The 23,746-nt window shown below is 37.4% G+C and overlaps 1 protein-coding gene and 1 long non-coding RNA gene across 2 annotated transcripts; one reads left to right on the top strand and one right to left on the bottom strand.

Moving 5' to 3' along the window:
- Positions 1–201: 201 nt before the first annotated feature.
- Positions 202–1,910, bottom strand: LOC121739159. Its single transcript, XR_006037403.1, has 3 exons — positions 1,759–1,910; positions 1,135–1,197; positions 202–358 (listed from the first exon to the last, which is right to left on the bottom strand). It is a non-coding gene; the product is annotated as an uncharacterized LOC121739159 (long non-coding RNA).
- Positions 1,911–7,631: 5,721 nt separating this feature from the next.
- On the top strand, positions 7,632–20,531 carry LOC121739158 (pancreas transcription factor 1 subunit alpha-like). The gene is made up of 5 exons (XM_042131500.1): positions 7,632–7,999; positions 10,880–11,093; positions 11,575–11,665; positions 20,269–20,448; positions 20,479–20,531. Exons 1-4 carry the CDS (start codon positions 7,890–7,892, stop codon positions 20,421–20,423), a joined length of 570 nt encoding a protein of 189 aa, XP_041987434.1. The 5' UTR covers positions 7,632–7,889; the 3' UTR covers positions 20,424–20,448; positions 20,479–20,531.
- Positions 20,532–23,746: the final 3,215 nt, after the last annotated feature.

Raw genomic sequence — 23,746 nt, 5'->3', positions numbered from 1 at the left:
GACATAAAATACATGTCTCTGTCTAATGAGAGCTAGTTCTATCTCTAGTAGGGAAAAACCAGAGGATATATCAAATATTGGGAACGGCCGTAAGACGCTGCCGCCCCTAGGCCGTGACTCGTGGCCTGTAACGGCCTATTTATTAATCCGGCTAGATGGTAGCACTAGTTGGGAACAGAAGTATTAACTGAAACATCTCCCACTTTTTATTTTACGTTAATATAATATTTAAAATATTCGTTTTCCCCTGCTGCGTTTGTTAGCTTTGATGGTAGAGTCGTCTGGTTCGACGGTAGATTGATGCACCTTCGAGAAGTTTTGCGAAATCGGATCGAACCTCATCGAACCGAAAATCATTCTGAAACGTAATATCACAATTTTGTGGATGTACCAAGTACTCACCTACCTTAGTCGTTAGAGTAGAAGAATGTGAGCATGTGACTAAAATCTAAACTGAATTGTAATAAGGACAGCCAGACTTTCATCATTTTGTAAAAGCTGAAGGTTTTTCTGTATAACACACACACATACACATAAACACTAGGTGTGTAACAAAACTAAGTAATAATTCTTTAGGGTGTGTATGTGTCCAGCTCATATAGTTGGTTATTATACAAGGTGTAACAAAACTAAGTGATAATTCTCTTAAGTTTTTATGTGTCCCTTTCATAGAGCTCACTGTGAAAGTAGCAGTGCTGAATGAGCAAAATTTTTTTGTGATTTTTATGGGCAAGCGCTCCAGCATCATGAATTTTTCCATACAAAAGTGACAAAAAAGTTACTCTTTTAGAGCTGCACTTTCACAGTATAGGGGACCAAATACACGTCCTAAAGTATTATCACTTAGTTTTATTACAACCCTGTATATGATTCCTACAGAAGTAAGAACGACCAGCAACTATGGAGTTTCGGTCGCAGTTACGGAGGTATCCAGTTCTGAAGGTCTTCTTTTCGTCTTCCATTGCCAGTCATTTTTAAAAGCTGCTTCCCACTGCAGACACCCCTTTCAGCTTTTATGTAATGACGAAACTCTGGCTGGCACTGGCTTTTGAGATATTAATGGTTATAACTTATATGTATGTATACTAAATAGAAATAAATATTTTTTTACAGTACGGAAGCAACAATTCTTACGGCTTGTAATATGCATCAGCAATACGGGTGCTTGTTTTTTCAGAATGTTTTCCAACAACGAGCCTATAAAATCAAAGGCATTTACTATTTAGGGTCCGTTAACCGTTTACATTGCAATGTGACGAGGCGATGCGATGCAATGTCATTTTAAACTGAACTTTATTCACTAGACAAGAAGATACACATTGAATCGGAAGACTTGCAGCCCGCGGCATTAGGCTTCCTATTCCAATTTGAATAGCTCATGTTTTTAAAATACCATGAATAATAAGTAATATACAATATATATTTTTATGAAATAAGGGAGCAAACGAGCAAACGGGTCACCTGATGGAAAGCAACTTCCGTCGCCCATGGACACTCGCAGCATCAGAAGAGCTGCAAGTGCGTTGCCGGCCTTTTAAGAGGGAATAGGATAACAGGGGAGGGAAGGGAAGGGAATAAGGGAGGGTAGGGAAGGGAATAGGTTAGGGGATTGGGCCTCCGGAAAACTCACTCGGCGTGAAACAGCGCAAGCGCTGTTTCACGCTTGGTTCTGTGAGAACGTGGTATTTCTCCGGTCGAGCCGGCCCATTCGTGCCGAAGCATGGCTCTTTCACGTATATAGCTTGAAGTTTCACTTACATTAATAACTGGAAAGCAATGCACATACGAAGTATTTCTATAAACATAGTATGCTATTATGATCTCACTTCACCTTGAAGGAGAATAAATAATACATGAAAATTATAATAGTCTACTTTTGCATTACAATACATGCCTCAATTTTATATTTTGTATAGTGTACCTACTACCTACCTATAAATCGACTGCTCCTAGGTAGACTATCGTAAGCCACAAAATGGCAAAATTCGTTTTATTGCGAAAATGTATAGAATTAAGTTAGATCTTTTAGGATCTTCAAGAAAAAATATTAAATTCGAACTACAACTGCCTTTTTCTAAACGTAAACTGTAGTATGTTTCAAACGTCTCCGACGTTATTTATCGTTAGTCCCTTAGCGATAGTCTACGCGGAGTAATATGGGAGCAAATACCCGAATTTAAACATCGTATGTATCAGTTGCGATTGTCTACGCAGGCTGAACCCTAACGTAAACAATAGCTTGTACCACTTACAATAGTTTACATTGGAACTTCTTTCGAAAAATATATAGCAAGTGTAACTTACGATTTTTTTCGTTGGAATTTTAGTAATGATAAATATCGTATGATAATTATACAATATTCTACTACGGAAACTATTATTTTTTATTTATTGTATCTATATCTTATTACGTTCTACGTCGTACTATTTATTAACATACGATATTTTACCGATCATTTTTTTTAAAACAACTATTATTTATGAAATTAGGGGCAAACGAGCAAACGGGTCACCTGATGGAAAGCAACTACCGTCACCCATGGTCGCTCGCAAAACCAGAAGAGTTGCAAATATGTTTTCAGGTCGTATTGGTCTAGAAATACTGCTGGTGGCAGATTGTTTCAGTTTTACTGTGAAAGAATCATCAAGGTGATGAGGATGGTATATTTTCCCGTGGAACGATGGCAAAATGTTGCAGGAGGTGCGATTACGAACAATAATTCCTCGGAGCACCTCCCATTGGTACAGCAGCTGATAGAAGATGTAGAGCGAAGCTACATTTGAGGGTAATTCCAAAGGGTCTAGCTTGTTTGAAACACTATGGCTGTCTTCAATCCAAGCCATCTTTCGTTGATTACTATCCAGAGGGAATAGTTGGTATTTTGTCAACCGTGCCCATAAGAACAGTATTCCACGTGAATCGGAATCTTCGCCTTGTATACTATCTCGCTCTGTTAAGAATACTAAACTTATTTAAGGCTAACTTGGCCTTAGTCGTTTATCACCCGAAAATGGAAAAATTTTTCGGGATGATAAGTATCTCATGAACTTTCCTGGGATTCAAGGTATCCCCATACCAAAGATCAGAAAAATTGGTTTAGCGGTTTGGGCGTGAGGTGGTAACATACGCATAGACAGATAGACAATAGACATACATATTTTTACATTCATATAGTGTAAAAGTGTACATGTATATTGTATACTTCTATAATAATATCAGTATGGATATAGATTGTACTTGGTACTTTATGTTTCATGATTTCTTTTTTTGGCCAGGAAACTTTCAGGACTAGTATAGTATTCCAAATGATCCTCTTCCTATAGTCATATTCCTCATGTCACAGGGTCGTGACTTCTCCTTTCTATGACCTTCCTCCTAATGATGTTACGCCAGCTTTCCTTTCCTATTTTTGGCCACCCGAAAAGCCTCGTAGACATTGGACTCATTAATTGTGATGTGGATTTAATAGGAGCAGTCCCAATCGTTAGTCCTAACGATTGGGATTGCGGCCCGAGGTCTTTCTCCCTCAGTCTCGCCAATGAGTCTTTTAAAATTATCTCCTTTCTTTCTGGATATGTGTCCATAGTATTGTAAGATATATTAAGGCAGGTGGTAGAGAGCCTTGTTTTTATGTTTAGCTTAGCCAGGATGGACGTGTTAATTCTGAAAGAAGTCCATGAATTTTGGCGCATTTTCCTTATCGAAGGCGTCCTATGTTGTGTCTGCGGTTTATAGGATTCAGAGTCCATGTCTTGGATCCGTAAAAGAATATAAAAAATACAAAAGTATGAACAAGTTTCGTTTTATTTTTTAAGAAATCTTTTTTGTCACGCCAGGTTTTACGCATTTGAGATTTAGCACTCTTAGCCATCCCAATTCTTCTACGGATATCTTGTTCACAGGAGCCATTTTTCGTAATAGTGGACTCAACATGCCTTCAGAACAATCTGCAACATGAAATAATATACCTAATTACCTAGCAATCGTTCTAGATGATGTGCGCAACTCCTAATGCCAAAAAATTGTTTGTTTTGCGGAGGCCGTATATTTTACCGGTATAGAAAGTATCCTATGTCCTTTTCCAGACTCCCAAGTATCTTCATACCAAATTTCTGGAAAATCAAACGATTTTCCTCGTTTGGGTGTGAAGAGGTAACGACAGTGACACATTTTCGCATTTATTATATTAGTATTGAAGTATGGATTGTGATGAATACTTATCAGCTCATATTTTAAGTTATACAGCATATAGATTTTTAAGAATGTTAGAAAATTCCATTATTTCATACAGCAGACCTTTTTTACTATTGATGCTTTGCAAGCTAACTTAGCTGATTACATTTTAGCACTTTTTTTGCACATCATTAATATAAATCTTGTCAACGACCTACTTCTAAAATTTAAAACACAACGTATGTTTTAAAGGTAAACATAATATATTTTTTTGAAACGATAATTTATGATAATTCAGTTTCTCAAACATACTATAAATTCGAATTTGGTTATTCCGCTGTAAATGAAGATATGTCTTAGATACCGTACAAAAACGTTAAAGAAGTCACCTGTATAGTATGGTAAGTAAACGTTACTATATTTTACCAAGGAAGAATTTCAACGTAAACTGTGGTTAGTGCTAGTTGCAATAATTTTCGTTGTAGATTTTCCAAAGAATAATATCGCAACAACAATTTTAGCTAAACTAAACATATAATATAGTATTTTGTTGCATAAGTTAAAACCTAACACTATTGTTGTTGCTCATGCCAAATTCAGGGGCGTAGCTACCGCCGTATCAGCCGTATCAATTATACGGGGCCCCCGGCCTACGGGGGCCCCCAAGGTGCGTATATACAGAAACGCATGTCAGACCTGTCACTATTGTCCATAGAGGCAGAAATTTTAGAAAAACTAAAGTCATCATCAGCTTCAGTCTGTCAAGAAAGTGAAGAAATTAAAAAGTGGCAACATCGTTACGTAGTGTCATCCCTTTCAAATCAATCTAAGAAAAAAGGGATGACACTACGATGTTGCCACTTTTTAATTTCTTCTCTTTCTTGAAAGGCTATATGAATGATTTAAGTAATTAATCAGTTTGCCGAAAAAAGGCAAGGAGAATTAATAGTTAATTTGAATTGTTTTAAAAAATGTGACAGATAGATAATTATGATGAATAAATATTTCTTTAAATTTTATGCAAATATTTTTCCTTTTTTTAGAAATCTTTACCCTTCCTAAGGGCCCCCAAACAAACTTTTATATGGAGCCCCGCCAAGGTACGCTACGCCCCTGGCCAAATTACATAGCAATCGGTTGAAAAATGAAGTCTTGGTTCGCAACTTCAAATGCTCCTCCTGTAAAGTTGTCTTTTTGATGTTACGATAGTCTACCTAGGAGCAGTCGAAATAGGCACACTCTATTGTTATCTATGCTAAAAATATAAATGCGACAGTATGTTTGTCTGTTATCTAAAGGGTTAAATCGCTAAAATGATTCAGACTAAAGGACATCAGGCATTCTAGTTTAAAAAAGAAAAAATGCGCGGCCAACATTATATGGAAATTGCCTGATGTCCTTTGATATGTTATATCTTATATCTTTAAACGAGCAATTCTTGTATAATATATGAATATGGAATCTCGGAATCGGCTCCAACGATTTTCATGAAATTTAGTATTTAAGGGGTTCGGGGGCGATAAATCGATCTAGCTAGGAATCATTTTTAGAAAATGTCATTTTATTCGTGTCTTATCGAATACCGAGCAAAGCTCGGTCAAATAGCTAGTTATAATAATAGTTCCTGCTCGATAAACGAATTTTTGATTGAACGAAGTTACACGCAAAATTTGTTCGCTCGTAAAAGCAAACACCTATCGTTATTTTATTTACGAAGCAATAAAACATATTTTAATGCTTATTGTAGAAACTACTAGCTGTTCCGGCAAACGTTGTTTTGCCATAAAATGATTTTCCCTGTTTTCTGCTTTGCTGCTGAAGTTTTCCTGATTTTTTTTCTACAGACCTCACGCAGCCCGAGACCTTTCCAACGAATGCAAAACCGTGGAAATCGGTTCGTGCGTTCTGGAGTTATAGCGTCAGGAAGGAAAACCCGACTTATTTTTATATATTAAGATAACATATATAGTTTCTACAGTAAGTACTACTTGTACTATGGGAACTACAGAACTAGGGGCGTATTATAGCTACCGCAGTATATTATGTAATATGTAGTATCAATTATACGGGGCCCCCGCGCCATAAGGTCCCGAACATGCGTAAACAAAAAGAAAATTTCCATTTCTTTTATCAAATTCACAAAATATGAGAAAGGCAACTTTTCCAAATAAATTTCATATGGGGCCCCGCTAAAGCACGCTACGCTTCTGAAATCTGTACAGAATATAAATTTTCAACTATCGTTGAAGCACAGTCGCCAACAATACTGGTGTATCACTTTCGATTAGGTACTATGGCAAATTAAAAGCTTGGGGTACTTCGGGATGTCGACAACTATACCTACACATTGATAGATATGAAATAACTAAATTAAAACGGACAGACGGACGGACAGCCCGAAACTATAAGCGTTCCTTGTTGACTACGGAACCCTATAAAGTAGGCCCTTACTTAAATTTTTTGGTTTATGCGTTTTTTATAAGACTAGGCTATATACATCTACTAGGCTATACTATAAATTGCTTCCTTATGATTAGGGTTGCTGAGGATTCCTCTTCCTCTTCCTCATAATGAGGAAGTTCCGCAATAATTTGGGTTCCTCAACCGTTACCGCATCCTCATGAATAAAAATACAAAAATCCTCTTCCGCTATCGCTTCCTCAAAGTTTAGGAGGAATTTATGAGGAATTTCACTGCGCATGCGCGTCGCGTATCCAATCATGGCAACGCACACGCCAGAGCGCGATGCCGGACCGAACGGGCGCTGCTGTTCCTTGTTCCTTGTCTCTCTCGCCACCCGCGCTGTTCCTTGCTTGTTTGTTTTAATTTTATTGACATAATATAGCAAGCGTTGTTTTGTTTACGCGTGTACGCACTACGCAGCTACGTACGCAGTGCGAATAATCTAATAATTTAATTTCTATCGAAAACCGAAATGATACCGAAGTGTAGTGCTATATCAGGGGTTCCCAGACATTTTTGTCCACTGCCCACTTTGAGAACAAAATATGTTTTAGTGCCCCCATTGTTTCACCTACTTTCTTTTCCTAATTTAAATTAAGGGGCTTTTGCCCCTTAATTTGTCGGAAATATTAGCCCTCACAGCCTCTAAAAAACGCCGCCATTTTTTTTGAGTCCCACACTGCCCCCCTTTAGATCTTCAGCGCCCACAAGGGGGCGTAATCATCCACATTGGGAAACGCTGTACTATATGGACGTACTTCCTCTTCCGCTTCCTCATCCGCATCCTCTTCCTCCTCCTCTTCCTCATAATCACTTCCTCAACAACCCTACTTATGATTCAAAACTATAAATTCTCAAGCAATTTTATACAGTAAACAACTTTGTTAAAATATATTAAAAAAACATTTAAACTTTAAGTACCCTAATAGGTACACTATAATACATGGTTTATTCCTGCTTGTTATAAACAAAATTAAGTTCAACTTGAACAGAGTCTCCCAGACACAGATCGCAATCGATTTTCTGCGAAAACGGTGATCTAACGAGGGCGGGACCGTGGGCGGGGTTTATTCCAGTCCGCCCTGCGCTTTGACCCACCGCGGCATTATCCTGCGGTATACGGCGCGGGACAAACGTGATCGCTTCTATAGGTCAACTACACCGTATAAGAATACCGTAGATTGAATATATTGTAGATTAGGTATGCCATAGATCAATAAAATTATAGAAGTAATGTAGAGACAGTGAAACAATGTTCGGAGACGAGCAGGGTTGCGCGCCGGACGCTCTTTACGACGACTCTTCGCTGTCCGACGGCAGCTTATACGCCAGCGACCAGGAGAACAGCACTCCAAGAAAGAGGTACGAATAGCCTAAGACTAGGGCTACACGGCCAGTCTGGCATCAGTTCAGTCCATCAGTCTGAATTCTGATCTAGACTGATGAAAGAATGATCATTTTTTAAATATGTACTTTCCGGCCACCATTCTGGCGTCATTCTGAGACTGATGGACTGAACTGATGCCAGACTGACCGTGTAACCCTAGTCATGGACATGAGATCTAGATCAGGAGGCTTACCCAGTATTATTTCTTTGTCGCTTGTTTTTAGAATCGCCGATCAAGAATACTATATTATGGTATAACATAAGAGTTCGATAATATGAAGCCGACATTGATGTAAAGATGCTGTAAAGAAAACGTGTTGGCTAAGCCCCCAGATGATGTTAATTAAATTAAAAAGCTTCGCAGCCAGCGAAGCTTCTAAAATGCCAGCAAATGTCAAATGTTTTATGTTTTTTTGTTCTTATTTTTTTACCTTACAAACTATGGCAGTCTCTTTTTTAATCAGTCTAAATTAAAGTTATTATTATGAAGTTAAATAAAATAAAAGAAATACAATTATATTAAAAAAGGGACTGTTTAGTCACAGCCTGAGCCTAGCTATCTGAAAATATATTTAACATTGTAAATTGTAAAAAAAATGTGTACTTAACAAATATTTAAATATACATGATACCTAGGTAGTACCTAAGTACTACAGGAATTATTTACAGCTCTGCGTCCGTTCAAGTTTGCTTGCGTATACCTAGTACATAATAAACAACAGCTAGAAGATTTTTAAGGAAAACAAATTAACTCTTAAAGAAAACATTAATAATAATTAACATTTAAATGCAACAAGCCATATAAAACTTTTTAAAAATATAATTATTATAGTACTTATAACGAAACAAAGTGATAATACTTTAGGAAGTGTGTGTGCCGGTTATTGGAGTTCACTCAAATAGCAGCGCTGAAAGAGTTACTTTCACCCTCTATATTATATACAATGTGTCCCAACGCCGGTGTCCGATCATATTTTATTGACGATTTGGCCCTCACAAATTTTTTTTCGTAACTTGAAAAAAAAATCTCTGGGTCTCATACTAATCTGACAAATACTTAATGCTCTAGTTTTTCCACAAAAAGCCATTAATTCAAAAATACGCTATTTTTTCCTTAAACTTTGGTGTTTCTATGTTAAAATCTACGAAATTCATAACATATTGCCTGTGTAAGCGTCCACAAGCTTAGCTATCAAATGAGACTTTTTATAGGTAAATATTTACATGAGAAGTATTGGTCAGATTGTGTTAAAGACTGAGAAAAACTAAAATGGCTGCCATTTTACAACTGTGAGAGAGAGTTCGGCACACATTTTATATTATTATAATTTCTATAAGAAATGCCTCAGCGTTATGAATTTGACAGACAATAATTTAACACCTCCATCGTGGCCTGGGTATCGCAGTCATAATAGATTTTTAAACAATCCATTCCCAAGCGGCAGCATGGCAGCACAGAATTGATGTGTTAAAAAGTAGCTTGTGCAGTGCTGCTTCCTTGAACTTTATACAAAGAACACATATTATATATATATACATACCCTTAACTCTAAAGTATTATAATATAATTAATCACTTTGATGCAATTTGTTTCTTAATACTAAATTATGTTAAATTATAATTAAAGCGATTGTTTTTATGTACTTTTTTATATTTGATTTTTTTTTATAATAGAATATCATAGTTTGAAATGTGACTATAACGTGCTGTTCCATAATGTTGTCTCTGAAATAAGGTTTAGGCCATAGTAAAGTATTTTGCAGTTAAGAGCTCCATTCCACCGCGGCGCACGGAGAGGCTACGCACGTGCGTCAAGCTTAGCTTTGTAAGAAAATATATGTGACTGTTTCTACTGGAACCCACGGACACGCTACGCACGAATTGACTCACGTAGCTTGCTCGAATATGGTGCACACGTAGCCGGTAGCTCAACGCTGGCCACACTATGTATGCTATAGATCATTTAACTAAAGCTGGCTCGTTCACAGTGCTCACACTTATGCAATTTCACTATACAGTATGTTTAAAAATATAATATGTTTGCATCATGATAAAAATTATCGTATAATCTGCGTACGATAATAATATGTTATCGTACATCGTACGTACGCACAAAATTATCGTATGTGTTCGATAACTATCGTACGGTTCCGAACTCTGGCCGCGCGCCGATTACACGTTATCGACTTGTAACATCACGCTGTATCTATAAACAATAGTATAAGAAAAACAATAACTGTCCCCTTCACGCTCATAAGATAGACTGCGCGCGAGAGAGACGGACAGACTTTTTATGATGCGTATGTAGTACGACGTCACTCCACGCGCTTATTCACAGACACTATTGTGTAGTGTCTGTGAATAAGCGCAATGTTAAATGTGTTGATCGTGCCAGCTCTTGTTTACTGACCTGTATGCACGGGATACACGGAAGCACAGTATAGCAATATTAGCATATTGCTATACTGTGACGGAAGCGTGTACATAGGCAGTGGAAACGTTGGCCCACGTAGTCAAAGAAATAAATCCGTGCACGTCCAGCGTGCGCCGCGGTGGGTTGGCGCCTTAAAACAAACACTTTAACTAAACGAAGTGTTTATACTTGCGATTTTCATAAAATTTATAGATCATACAATTTTCAATCGCTTATAGGTACTCTGTCACATATTGTTTTTGCTATAAAGGTACTGTTGGCCTAGCATAAACAATTAAAAGCTAGTGTTTGAGCTGTTGTTTAAAGAGTACAAAATAATAAATATATTTTAACAGTGTCTGTGCATTTAGACACCGTAACGCGAAAGTTATAAATAAAACGAAACCTTCCCGCTTTTCCCTAACTTGTCTCTCGTGTTCAGATGCGAGCGGCGTCTGCTACGTCGGCGCTGCCCGGCGCAACAGCAGCAGCAGCGGCAGGCGGCGAACCTGCGCGAGCGCCGCCGGATGCAGTCAATCAACGACGCGTTCGAGGGCCTCCGAGCACACATCCCAACGCTGCCCTACGAGAAACGCCTGTCGAAAGTCGACACGCTCAAACTGGCGATCGGCTACATCAGCTTCCTCGGCGAACTGGTACATATCTTCCCAATATCACTCCAAAAACTTCATAATATGCTAATATTGCTGTTATATAGTGTGAAAGTGTGTCTGATAACTCTTCATATTAAATTGTGAAGAGCTATCGAAAGCGAAACTTTGATCATTAAAGTCCAGTTGTGTAGAACGTGGCCAGCACTCTTATATATAAGCTAAATACCATCGAGGAAATTGATTCCTAGGCAGTTGACGGAACAACGTCATTTGGTCAGATAATGTCATTTCAATGTTAATTGTGATCTGTCGCCTGTCGGTTGGGTTTGTCGTAACGCGACCAAACTACGTAGGTCCGCCTAGGAATCAACTTCCCCGATAGTGCATAAGGTACTATTGAAAACCTAAGGTTTCATCAATGTGAAAATAAGTTATGTAGCTCTATCGTACTTAGAGTAAGATCCAATCAATTTACTACGTTACATCCTTACTCTAGTTTCGTATATTATTGTGTACGGCGCAGGTTCGCGCGGACCGCAGCGCACCGGAGTCGATGCTGGCGGGAGTCACCAACGCGCAGCACTGCACCAACAACAAGAAGGTCATCGTCAGAGGTATGTCATAACTCATACGATGCAACTGCACAGTTCGATCACAAAATTTGCCGATTCCATAGGCTTCCTAGCCTATCGAAGAGTAAAATATTAATATTATAGATATCTATACATACACTTTACATGTGTGTTAACTGGTAGATCATAGAATTATCACGATCTTACAAAAAATCGGCCAAGTGCGAGTTGGACTCGCACACGACGGGTTCCGTACCACTATAGAGCAAAAATGGGACTAAAATTGTATTTTTATATGGGAGCCCCCTTAAATAATTATTTCATTTTTTTTAATTTTATCTCTGTCCGTCCGTCGGTCTGTCTGTCTCTAGGTTGTAACTTAAGAACCGCTATAGCTACGCTCCTGAAATTTTCATAGATTAGGTATTTTTGGTGCCGCTATAACAACAAATACTAAAAACAAAATAAAGTGATTATTAATTATCATACAACACACGTACTTACCCTCCTGATTTATACTTTTCATATATTGTACTAGAAAACGAAATCGCTCGGGAACATTTTTCCGTAACAAAACTTTTCAATGTTCTTTCCCTTATCTCAAACTACCATACTTTTAAGTTTTAGCGTAAAGAGATAACAGTAAGACAGATACACATTCACATTTTTAATAATACTAGAGATCGCCCAATGGTCGAAATTCGACCTTAGTCTCAACCACAGACTACTTTGGGATACTGTCTCAACGACATTTATAGGACTACTGCCTATATTTTGTAAAAAATATAGACTATCATTTTTTTTTAATTTTTGTTTTTCTGGGACTCAGATTATCTCAGACTGGCCGGGGCCGTGTAAGCATTGTCTAATAGTATCTTAGATTCAATAAAAAAAACTATAATCCATTTTCAATTTGTCAACTTGTTGTCAACAGACTTCAACCATAAATAAAAGAGTATAATTCGTATGTATAGGCTTGTCACTCAAAAATTTGTCATTTCTCATGTGTGTGTGTGTGTGTGTGTAATGTTTTATTTGTTAAAAAAATGTATGATAAAAGCATAATTTCAAAATAATATAAGTTCGATGCACTCCTTCACCAAATAAACTATAACTGTGCAAAATTTCATTCACCTACGTTTCCCCATTTTTCGTAAAAAGGGTTACAAAGTTTTTCGTTCGCGTATTAATATTATGATTATGATGATTAGTAGGATACCCTTAGGGCCGCGCTACACCGGAATGATAGCGGCGAGGCGAGCACTTTCCGTGTCATATGATTTTAAACTTTATCTTCATTATTGTAATACATAGTATCGCTTGAGAAGTCTACGGCCGCCCGTGGCCGCAATTTCGCAAGCGATAACTACTATGTATTACAATAATGAAGATAAAGTTTAAAATCATATAACACTGAAAGTGCTCGCCGCGCCGCTGACATTCCGGTGTGACGCGGCCCTTAGGATGCCACAGATCGTCGTGCGTGGCTTTTATTGTCCTGTCTTCGCGTGTTCGCTCTACGTCGTAGCAGCCATAACGTCTACGTCGTAGAGGTCTACGGGATTTCTTAAGACGTCCCGAGTCTACGGCGTAGCGCCCTGCTACGAGACGTAGTCTGTCACCGCGTTATTTATACCGGATGAAAATCTTATGAAATAATACTGTAGTACTGTAATACTATAGTACTAATACTGTAGTACTATAGTATTACAGTAAATAAATGCAAAGTATTTGACTGACTGGAACAGCTTGCCTCCCGTACGCTTAGATAATGTAGTGATTCCTTTTAGTAAGTGCGTAAAAAATTAAGGTGTTTATTTTGACGACACATTATCTTGGTCTCATCACTTAAAAGAAATTAGTAAAAAGATTTATGCTACCTGGTTCTCTGTCTGTCGCCTGCGTTACCTCTTACCTATTCCAACGAAGATAAAGATTGCTGAATCTCTATTCCTGTCAATTCTGAATTATGCTGATGTTTGTTTGACTAATATCACCGAGGATCAATTAAATAAGCTCGAGAGACTTCAGAATCTTGCAATCAGATTTATCTTCGGTTTGAAGAAATTTGATCACGTTTCAGAATTCCGAACACGTCTGAAGTGGTTGCCCATACGTTTTCGACGAGATGCCCGTTTCCTATCTCTTGTTTAATGTATCATATATGACCCTTGTTTACCTCTATACCTCAAGGAAAAATTTTTATTTCGCCAAGCCACTGCAAAGGAGTTAAGATCTGCGACAAATTATCATCTAGAAATGCCCGTGCATCAAACCATATATTACGGTTCCTTGTTTGTCGTTACCGGTGTAAAGCTCTGGAATTCGTTACCTAAGCATGTCAAAGTTGCAAAAACGTTAAATTCATTTAAAAATCTGGTCAAGCTACACTATTTAAATATTTGTAAATAATTTATGTTTATGTTTCAAGTTCATGGTATGTCCGTGTTGTACTATGTCATAAGTCATTATTCCTATTAATATAGTTCTATAAATTAAGTATATTGTATAGTATTATTTTGTGATATATATATTTGGTATTTTTGTATAGTATTATTGTATATATATGTATATTTATTTATATATTTATAATAATATAATATTTGTATTCTTTTGTCTGCGCATGCACACTTATTTCTTCCAAAATTTTCACCTTCGCTCGTGGTTGCCTGGAAGAGATTGCTACCTAGTAATAAGGCCGCCATTGTGACACTTATGTAAAATCTTGTTTAAATTGTTTGTATTCTCTATGTATTGTGTGCATAAAGAATATTTGAATTGAATTGAAAGTATTGTATATTTTATTTAAAATTTAATCGTTTTTTGCCTTTTATGGAGTAGGAATATGCTTGAGCCTAATATGATTATTAAAAAAAATCAATGCCTCTTTTCGTTGCAATTTTATGACTCAAGAACGGGCTCATTTATCCAAACCAAATGTTTAGGCTTCGTTTCGGACTATTTAGTAGCTGGTTTATGTAAAGTTTTCACGAAATCGGTCAAGCGGTTCTTCATTAATCACATTTTTTGTAACAAATGAATTCAATAAATGGCGGATCATTTTGTTAATGGAGATTGTGCTTTTTTCAGTGTTGACAATTATAGAAGTAACCTGTTTTATTTTATTTCAATTAATACTTAATGAACCGGAACGCTAGTATTTTTGATAAATTATTAGACCTTAGAGAGACCTTTTACACATACTAAATGTTTCACATTAGTCAGGTAAAGTATCTACAAATCTTTTCGCGATACCTTGACGAGGGAGGGTGTAAGGGAGGGCATGGGGCAGGGGATGGTGAGGGTCACCGCCTGACACTGCACCTTGCGCCCGCGATCGATCCGACTGGAACAAATAGGTTCATACAATCGATCCTTCTAAAAAAACTGGTTATACAGGTTCTTCTGATTGATTTTACTGGAAGAAACAGGTTCTTCTGAACACACATACTGTTACAAGTTCTACTGATCGATCCAACCGACGAATCCAAAAATATAATTAAGTTCTCCTGATCGATCTTTCTGTAACAAAGTTCTTATATAATATGATATTGAATGTACTGTAACTTCTTGGTGGATTTTTTTTTTAAATTAAATAAGGAGGCAAACGAGCAAACGGGTCACCTGATGGTAAGCAACTACCGTCGCCCATGGACACTCGCAACATCAGAAGAGCTGCAGGTGCGTTGCCGGCCTTTTAAGAGGGAATACGCTCTTTTCTTGAAGGTTTGCAGGTCGTATAGGTCCGGAAATACTGCTGGTGACAGTTCGTTCCAGAGTTTTACAGTGCGCGGCAGAAAGTTACGCGAAAAACGCACTGTGGAAGACTGCCACTCATCACGGTGATGAGGATGGTATGTTTTTCGCGTGGGACGATAGCGAAAAGTTGCAGGTGGTATGATTCCGAACAATTCCTCAGAGCACTCCCCGTGATACAACCGATAGAGTTGTGTCATGTTTCACATATTATTATTGTGAAACAGGTTGTTATCGTCGGGATATTTTCCGAACCGGTGGTAACCATTGTGAGAAAATGCGTGACAAAGTAACATCTTCCGTCCGTGCCAGAGCCCCGATGGTGTGTTCGGTCAGGATTGATCTGTATTGTCTTTATATGCTGCCTTACATAGATCAGCAACTGTAGGTAATATCGGAGATGACATTTTGTCTATGTGAATCCCGTCTGATTGCGCGGTCCCAATGAGAAGCATTTTTTTATTTGAAGGTATATTGTGCCTAGCGGTGACCCCCCATTTGAGGTTGGTACGGAACCCCAATCGCGTGCAGAGCGGTAGTTGGGAGTCTGCGGTGCAGATGCGACCCGTTTGCGTGACCCAGGTGCGACCCGCGTTTCCCACGACCTGCGTGACGCATCATGTGAATCCACGTTTTAATTACATTCCCAGATCACAGAATCGGATGTTACTGTTATTTTTAATCGCAACGTCAATCAGCAATTTTAAATGTTAACACTAGATGACGCCCGCAACTCTGTTTCTCCAAAATGCGTTTATCGCGTCGAAACTGTACATTTTTCGGGTTAAAAACTATCCATCCTTATGGATAGTTTTTAACCCGAAAAATGTACAGTCTCCATACAAAAACAGGAAAATCGCTTCAGTGGAAATGGTCGAAATAGCATGGGTTTAGCAAAATAATGTTTGTCAAGTCGGCTAGTAGGGTCTTTACCCTACTAGCCGACTTGACTAGTTTTATCATTACCAATTGGCAACTTCATCGTTCATATTTTATGCTTAGGTAATACAAACAAAAACAATATGTAAACTTCAATTTTCAATTTCAATTTATTTATTTGTTACCCACCACAACAATACATTTAAAAACAAAGTTACAGTTAAGATTAATGTAGAATTAATAGCACACTAGACTTATCTTAATAACATGACAATTATTAGCGAAACTACAAACATAGTTTACATATTATTTTTGTTTGCTACTTATCTTGTGTCACCTTTTCCACTTTTACTATAATTCCATTGCTGTCTGTGAAAACTTCTGGCATTTACAACTTCACAAATTATTATGTATTGAATGAAGACAGACGATGGACAAACAGACTAAAATATTTATTACTAGAGAATGTAATCTATACATATAATAAAACTGTAGAAATGAAGATTTTGTACATTAAAGAAAGATATTCAAAAAATAATAAGCGGAGGGTGTCACTACATCGCTATAGAAGCCGAAAATGTGGTCAGTTTTTTTGTCTGTCTGTCTGTCTGTCTGTATGTTTGTTCCACTATCACACGAAAACTACTGATCCGATTTGAATGCGGTTTTGGCAGATATATTTGTCTTCTTCCAACTTAACATCTGGTGTATAAAAAATTTTCTCCCCACCCCTCTAAAGGGACGAAAGAGGGGGTCAGATTTTGTATAAGACTTTTGCTTTAACACGAAAACTACTGAACCGATTTGCATACGGTTTTCGCAGATATATTTGCCTTCTTCCAACCCAACATCTGGTGTATAAAAATCACCCCCCACCCCTCTAAGGGGACCAAAGAGGGGGTCAGTCCATTAAAGAAAAAAGTTGTATCAACCTTTTTTCTTTAAATGACTTACTTCATATTATTAACTGTTTTTCCAACTTAACATCTGGTGTATAAATTTTTGTGTGGTTGGTGGGGGGCCACCCCTCTTAGGGGACAAAAGAGGGGGTAAGATTTTGTATCAACTGATGAAGTAGAAATACTATGATGCCAAAACAACGTTTGCCGGGACAGCTAGTATACACTATATTAGGCTTCATGAATTCACCATCAGTCTCGCCTTAATTTCGGTTTCGGCAATACAATTACTATCTGAGAACAATCTACTGGGGGAAGTGTGTTTACATTAGAGCTCACAGTGTTGTTACACTTGTCGGCAGCTGCGCTAATCGCGGGGGCGTTGTCTCTCTCCCACATCCCCCTTCTCCTTCGCACCCCTCCAGCAATTTGTTGAGGAGTGTTTAGTGATATTTGCGCGCCCATTGTAAACTAAGTGCCCGTTGAGTGGGCGATCGAATGTAATGTTTGTTCATTATTCAATTAACTCCGAAGATTTTAGCAGCTCACTCCAATGATATGGAAGTAGTTGATACAATCAAAGTGAGCAACTATTAATTGTTTCTCATAATAATATACATGACAATTTACATAAAACTTAAAGAGAGAATAAGAGAATATATTATATTATGTGTAAACGAAACGAAACGGCATAGTCCTAGCTATACTAGAGCCCTCACACTAAGGTTCTGAGTGGTACATCCCTAAAACTTGTCTAGAGTCATTCTAGAAGTGGCTAATTCTCAAACCTCTCGTACCTACAATCTAAATATAACGAAAACACGAATTAGGCATAAAAGTTTTCTATAATTTGCAAACTAAAATATAATGCAAAAGTGTGTCTGTCTGTTACCTCGTCACGCTCAAACCGCTGAACCGATTTTGCTACAATTTGTTATGGGAATAGTAGTCCAAGTAGGCGGAAAAATGTACGGTTCCCCGTAATAAACGAATTTTGGCGCAACGGAGTTGCGGGCACCAACTAGTAATATAATAAATCCTGATTTTCATTAAGTATTAAAATTTTAGATAAGTACATAAAAAAACTATATAAAAGTATATGTCTGAACTCAATATTTTTTTATCTTGCATAAACAGCAGTAAAACAACATGAACATTTGAAGTGGCGGGGGTGGCCCCTAGTGCATAATCTTTTTTCAATTAATAGTAACACCTTATCAAAACGCGATGAGGATTACGCGGGGATCAGCGCACGTGCACGCGCCATTGTTGTGTGTCCGCAATCAAAATGCGATTAACATCATTCAATTCCTACTTCAATGTTTGTCTTGATAAAACAATACGAAGTTTTGCTGTCTAGGGGCTTTTGTACGAATAAACTTTTCCTCTTTATAATTACACATAATAGAGTGTTGTAATTATAAAGAAGAAAAGTTTGTTCGTTTGCTTGCATCAAATAGGCTTTAAAACAAGTGGAACAATTTTGATGTTTGGTAAAGGTGTAGTATAGACCACTGACCGGTAAAAACGTAGGACATTTTTTGTGGCAGAAAAATGTAGAGTTTTCGAGAGAAATAATTGTTTTTAAGCGTCTGCTTAAAAACAATTTCTCTCGAAACTAGACACTCTTTCAAATATTTATATGAGTGTCTTTAATTTAGATTAAAAATATATATTTAATTTATAATCGACTATTGTCATTTAAATCCACTTTATATCCACACCTATTGCAAAAATTAGTAAACATGAGCGGGACGTTTGTATGGGTATTAATTAATAATGATACAACATTATCGGCGAATTAATGGAGCGAAGGGTCAACCCTTCGGCGGTGCTCGTAACGGCGCGCACGTGCGTGTGGGGTCTCTCGTACCCCCGCGCTACCGTGGGGTCCCCCGTTCCCCCACCTCCACTGTGCATTTGTTGCATACACTCATCACCACATTATAGTATTGTAATTGTCTGTAATATCCCGAAAATAAGATGTTTTTTTTTTTCGAAATATAATGTTTTGTATTATATTATGTAAATTGACTACTGAAAATAGTCCTAGTCTACTATATTGTTAGATGTGAAAAGCTTTACGTATCTGTATTATATTGATTCAGGGCTATTTCTTCCTTTTGTTTAATCTTTTTGGTACAACTTTAATTACCCATATTCTGGAATTCACAAGGATAACAATTTACGATACCCAATTTGAAGGTAGCCACTAAAAATATTTTCACTAATTGTTACATTAACAATATAATAAAAATCAAAGATAATAAAACAATGAAATCAAAGCGAGCACACATGAATAATACATAGGACGGAAGCGAACCCCAGACCCCACTAAATGGAAATAATTCCTCCACGAAATTGCCACAAATTACACGGTTTTCGTCCGTCGCTGTCCCCGCTCGCGACAAACGCGCATATGTTCTATAATAGTCGTCACCCGCTACTTATTACGATATAATTGCTTTCATACAGTGTCTATGTCCGGTGTAGCAGATCTTAATTTATTATTCAAAACTAGGTATCAAAATGACCCAATATGGGCCTATTGCAGCCGAATAGTTATTGCGTTGTACTATCATCATGTTGTGCTTTCTTTCAACTTTCAAAGAGCATATTATTATTATGACAATCGGTAATAGCTATAGTCGTAATACCTATGGAAATAAAATAATCACGTAGCCATCTACATTTTGGGGTGGAATGGGATCCCACTAAAAATGCGTATACCTATATAAATAAATAAAAAAATGTATATCTATTGTTCAAATTTCAAAGATTTTTTATTCACACTCGAGAAAGCCTGAACCGATTTGGATAACTTTAGTCTTGAAATATTGGTGGAAGTCCAGGGAAGGTTTATGTTAGAAGGAAAATGAAGTTCATCGGGACATTTAGTCTAGCAGCGAGGGGTTAGCCGTTAGGGAGCGGCGATGCTAGGCGAACGCCCAGGGCGCCCGATCAAAAATGGGTGCCTGAGGCAGACAAAAAGGACCGCCCTTTTTTAGCACAATCAGCACCCTGGGCGCCGAAGAAATCTCGCCTAGGGCGCTGGTAAGTTGTTGTGCTAAAACCGGCACTGAATCTAGTTAATAAAATGTCATGTTACAGGCAGCAGTTGCCAGGCGCACTCCCTGTCGTGGTCGCGTCGGGGTGAGCGGCCTCCGGGGTCCACGCTGCACGCCAAGATCTGGGTCCCTGAAGACCCCAGAATATTCGGCGCCTGCGACACCACCAACGTCATCGACAAAGAGGAGCTAAGATAGACTATGTGATCTCTATGCCTCATTTTTGAGCGGCGGAAATTGTTTATACAAATACTTGCACTTTGCAATAGGTAATCAAGATTCAAAAAATACCAAAAGAATAAAATAAAAGGTTTTTTATTCAGGTATTAGGGAGAGATTATACTTTTCTGGAAAAAATGACGTTAAAAAATAAAAAGTAAATGCAATACCCCTTCTTATTTAGATAGGTAAATACCAGATTACTGTTTCATATTTTATAAGTAAGATTGTGAGGGACTATAATTTCATCATAACGAAAAATATAATAATATTATAGTCATTTGTAAGCATGATGTATATTTCAGATTTTTGTATATTTTATTGTATAAGTCAATATTACCTCCAACTCTTCTCCCATATTTTCTCTTAGATATACCTAATTAGAGGCGCATGGGTTTACTATAACTTCATTCCCATCAGCTTCTTAAAAAAATAAGCTTTTTCTAAAAAAATAGGTAGAGACGTAAATATATATAACCTAGTCCCTACTCAAACCTCATGTCTAGTCTCTAGTTATTTGCTAACGTTATGTATATGTATATAGATACTATAGGTATAAATGCGTATCGTACTCGGTGAAATAAATATTTTAGAACACTATTTTTCTATCATTTACCTTTATTTTGCTAAACATGTGCAACTTACATGCTTTTATATGCAGCAGCGCTGAAGAGTGAAGAGGCATTTTAAGGTTTCGTACCCAAAGGGTAAAAACGGGACCCTATTACTAAGACTTCGATGTCTATCCGTCTGTCTGTATGTCCGTCTGTCTGTCTGTCTGTCTGTTTATGTGTCTCCAGGCTGTAACTCAAGAACCGCTGTATAGCTAGACTTCTGAAATTTTCGCAGATTATGTATATATTCTGTTGCCGCTAACAAATACTAAAAACAAAATAAATTAAAATATATTTATTCCCCTACGACAAACTTTATTTTTTTTATATTTTTTCTCGATATCAATAACGGCAATACATAGGCACTTGAAATATTAAAAAAATACTCAGTTTTTTTTTTACTTTAATAATCTATAATATAAAAATGAGTCGCTGAATGTGTTGCTAAGCGCAAAACTCGAGAACGGTTGGACCGATTTCGCTAATTCTTTATTTTAAAATATTCCTTGAAGTACGAGGATGGTTCTTACGGAGAGAAAAATTCTAGAAAATAAAAAAATTAAATTTCCTGAAAAAGTCTAAAAACAACACTTTTCTACACTCCCATACAAAAGATTTGTGATAATACTTAAAAGTCAAATATATAAAAATGGATTTTAAATTATGTTAGTAACGTTAAAACTCGAAAACGGCTGAACGGGTTGGGCTAATTTTAGTCTTAAAATATTCATAGAAATCCAAGGAAGGTTTTAAAGTGAGACGAAGTTCACCGGGACAGCTGGTTTATAATAAAATTTAAATAAATGAAATAATTAAAGGGGGCTCCCATACAAAAAACCACTAGTTTTAGCCTAAATTTGCTCTATTGTGGTACGGAACCCTTCGTGCGCAAGTCAACTCGCACTTGGCCGATGTTTTTGTGATTTGTATGAGCAAGCGTCGCATCGCCATGAATTTGCCATACAAATACTTAATATTTTAAAAAAGTTTCCCTTTCAGCGCTGCTACTTTCACAGTGAACTCTATACAAGAGACACTTATACATCATAAAGTATTATCACTTAGTTTTGTTACTCTATGTATAATATTGTATTATGTATTATGCACAAGGAAAGTCCTGTCTACTATTAGTACTTAATTAGTACTAGCGCGAGCGTTTTGAATGTGAAACTTGTGCTAATTATTGTCCTGCCATTTTTAGTTTCTGCACGTTCCACGCATTGTAAAAAGGACGAAATGGGAATGTTTATTAAGGTGTATAAATTATAATATGTATTTAGGTGTATCTGTGAGTATGATAGTGTATTTGACGGGGCGGGGTGGGTGCTAGGTGGTGATAGGCAGCTGCAATCGTTCCCAGGCCCGGGAGCTACCGAATAATAGAGATATATACTTTTCAGCCTTAAATAATATCTTCATACATCTAAATCGCGCTTTATCAAAAGCGCTTTTTAAGACATCCATACTATCCATACTTCCATACTAATTAAATGTGAATATTATGTACTTTGAGTCCCAGGAAAGGACATAGGATACTTTTATCGCGGAAAAATGTACGGTTCCCGCGTGATAAACGAATTTTGGCGCAACAGAGTTACGGGCGACATCTAGTAATAATGATGAAGCTGCATTAAGTCAGAAAATTTATTACATTTTTCAAAGACCTCTAAGCAACTGCCGTGAGTATTTTAGGATCATTCTAGTGTTTTACCGACAGCGAAAATACAAGGTAGCAGGGGTGTGAGCGTAGGCGGAGATCGATACGTGGGGAGGGGCGCATCTGACGATTCCCACGCCCACACAACATTAGAGAAATACAGACACGGAGAGTTATTCGAAACCGGTCGTGTATTATATCCACTAGCACTAGCTATTTGACCGAGCTTTGCTCGGTATTCGATAAAACACGAATAAAATGACATTTTCTCAAAATGATTCCTAGCTAGATCGATTTATCGCCCCCGAAACCCCCTATATACTAAATCTCATAGAAATCGTTGGAGCCGATTCCGAGATTCTAATTAAGTACCTACATATACAAGAATTGCTCGTTTAAAGATATAAGATATATACTAATGTCTAATATAATTATGTAAAAGTGTGTCTGTCTGTCCGTCTGTCTGTCTGTCTGTGTGTAAGTAGATACTTTTTTCCGGAATACTTTTTATCCCGGAAAAAAGTACGGTTCCTGCGCTATTCACGAATTGTGGCGCAACAGAGTTGCGGGCGTCATCTAGTCCATACTAATAATATTATAAATGCGAAAGTGTGTCTGTCTGTTACCTCTTCACGCCCACACCGCTGATTTCGATTTCGCTGAAATTTGGTATTTAGATACCTACTTTGAGTCCCAGGAAAGAACATAGGATACTTCTTATCCCGGAAAAATGTACGGTTCCCGCGCGATAAACTAGTTTTGGCGCAACGGAGTTGCGGCCATCTACATCTGATTAAAGCACAGAATACCATAATAAAGTAGTACCAACAGAAGTCCAACTCGTGAAACCCGTTTAAAAAAATAACAACTCTTGCTGCGATAATATAAAGTTCAAATTCCGACCGCGCAGTGCTAGGTGCCTACAATTATATTTGCCTACATGTGCGCTCTCTTTCTATCGCGTAAGAGACCGTACCCTTTCTGACGAAATCAAGATTGTCACCTTTTAGATAATAAAATAATCTTCTTTT

The sequence above is a fragment of the Aricia agestis genome, chromosome Z (genome assembly GCF_905147365.1).
Source record: "Aricia agestis chromosome Z, ilAriAges1.1, whole genome shotgun sequence".
Classification (NCBI taxonomy): Eukaryota; Metazoa; Arthropoda; class Insecta; order Lepidoptera; family Lycaenidae; genus Aricia; species Aricia agestis.
This window is presented reverse-complemented; position numbering and strand designations above follow the sequence as displayed.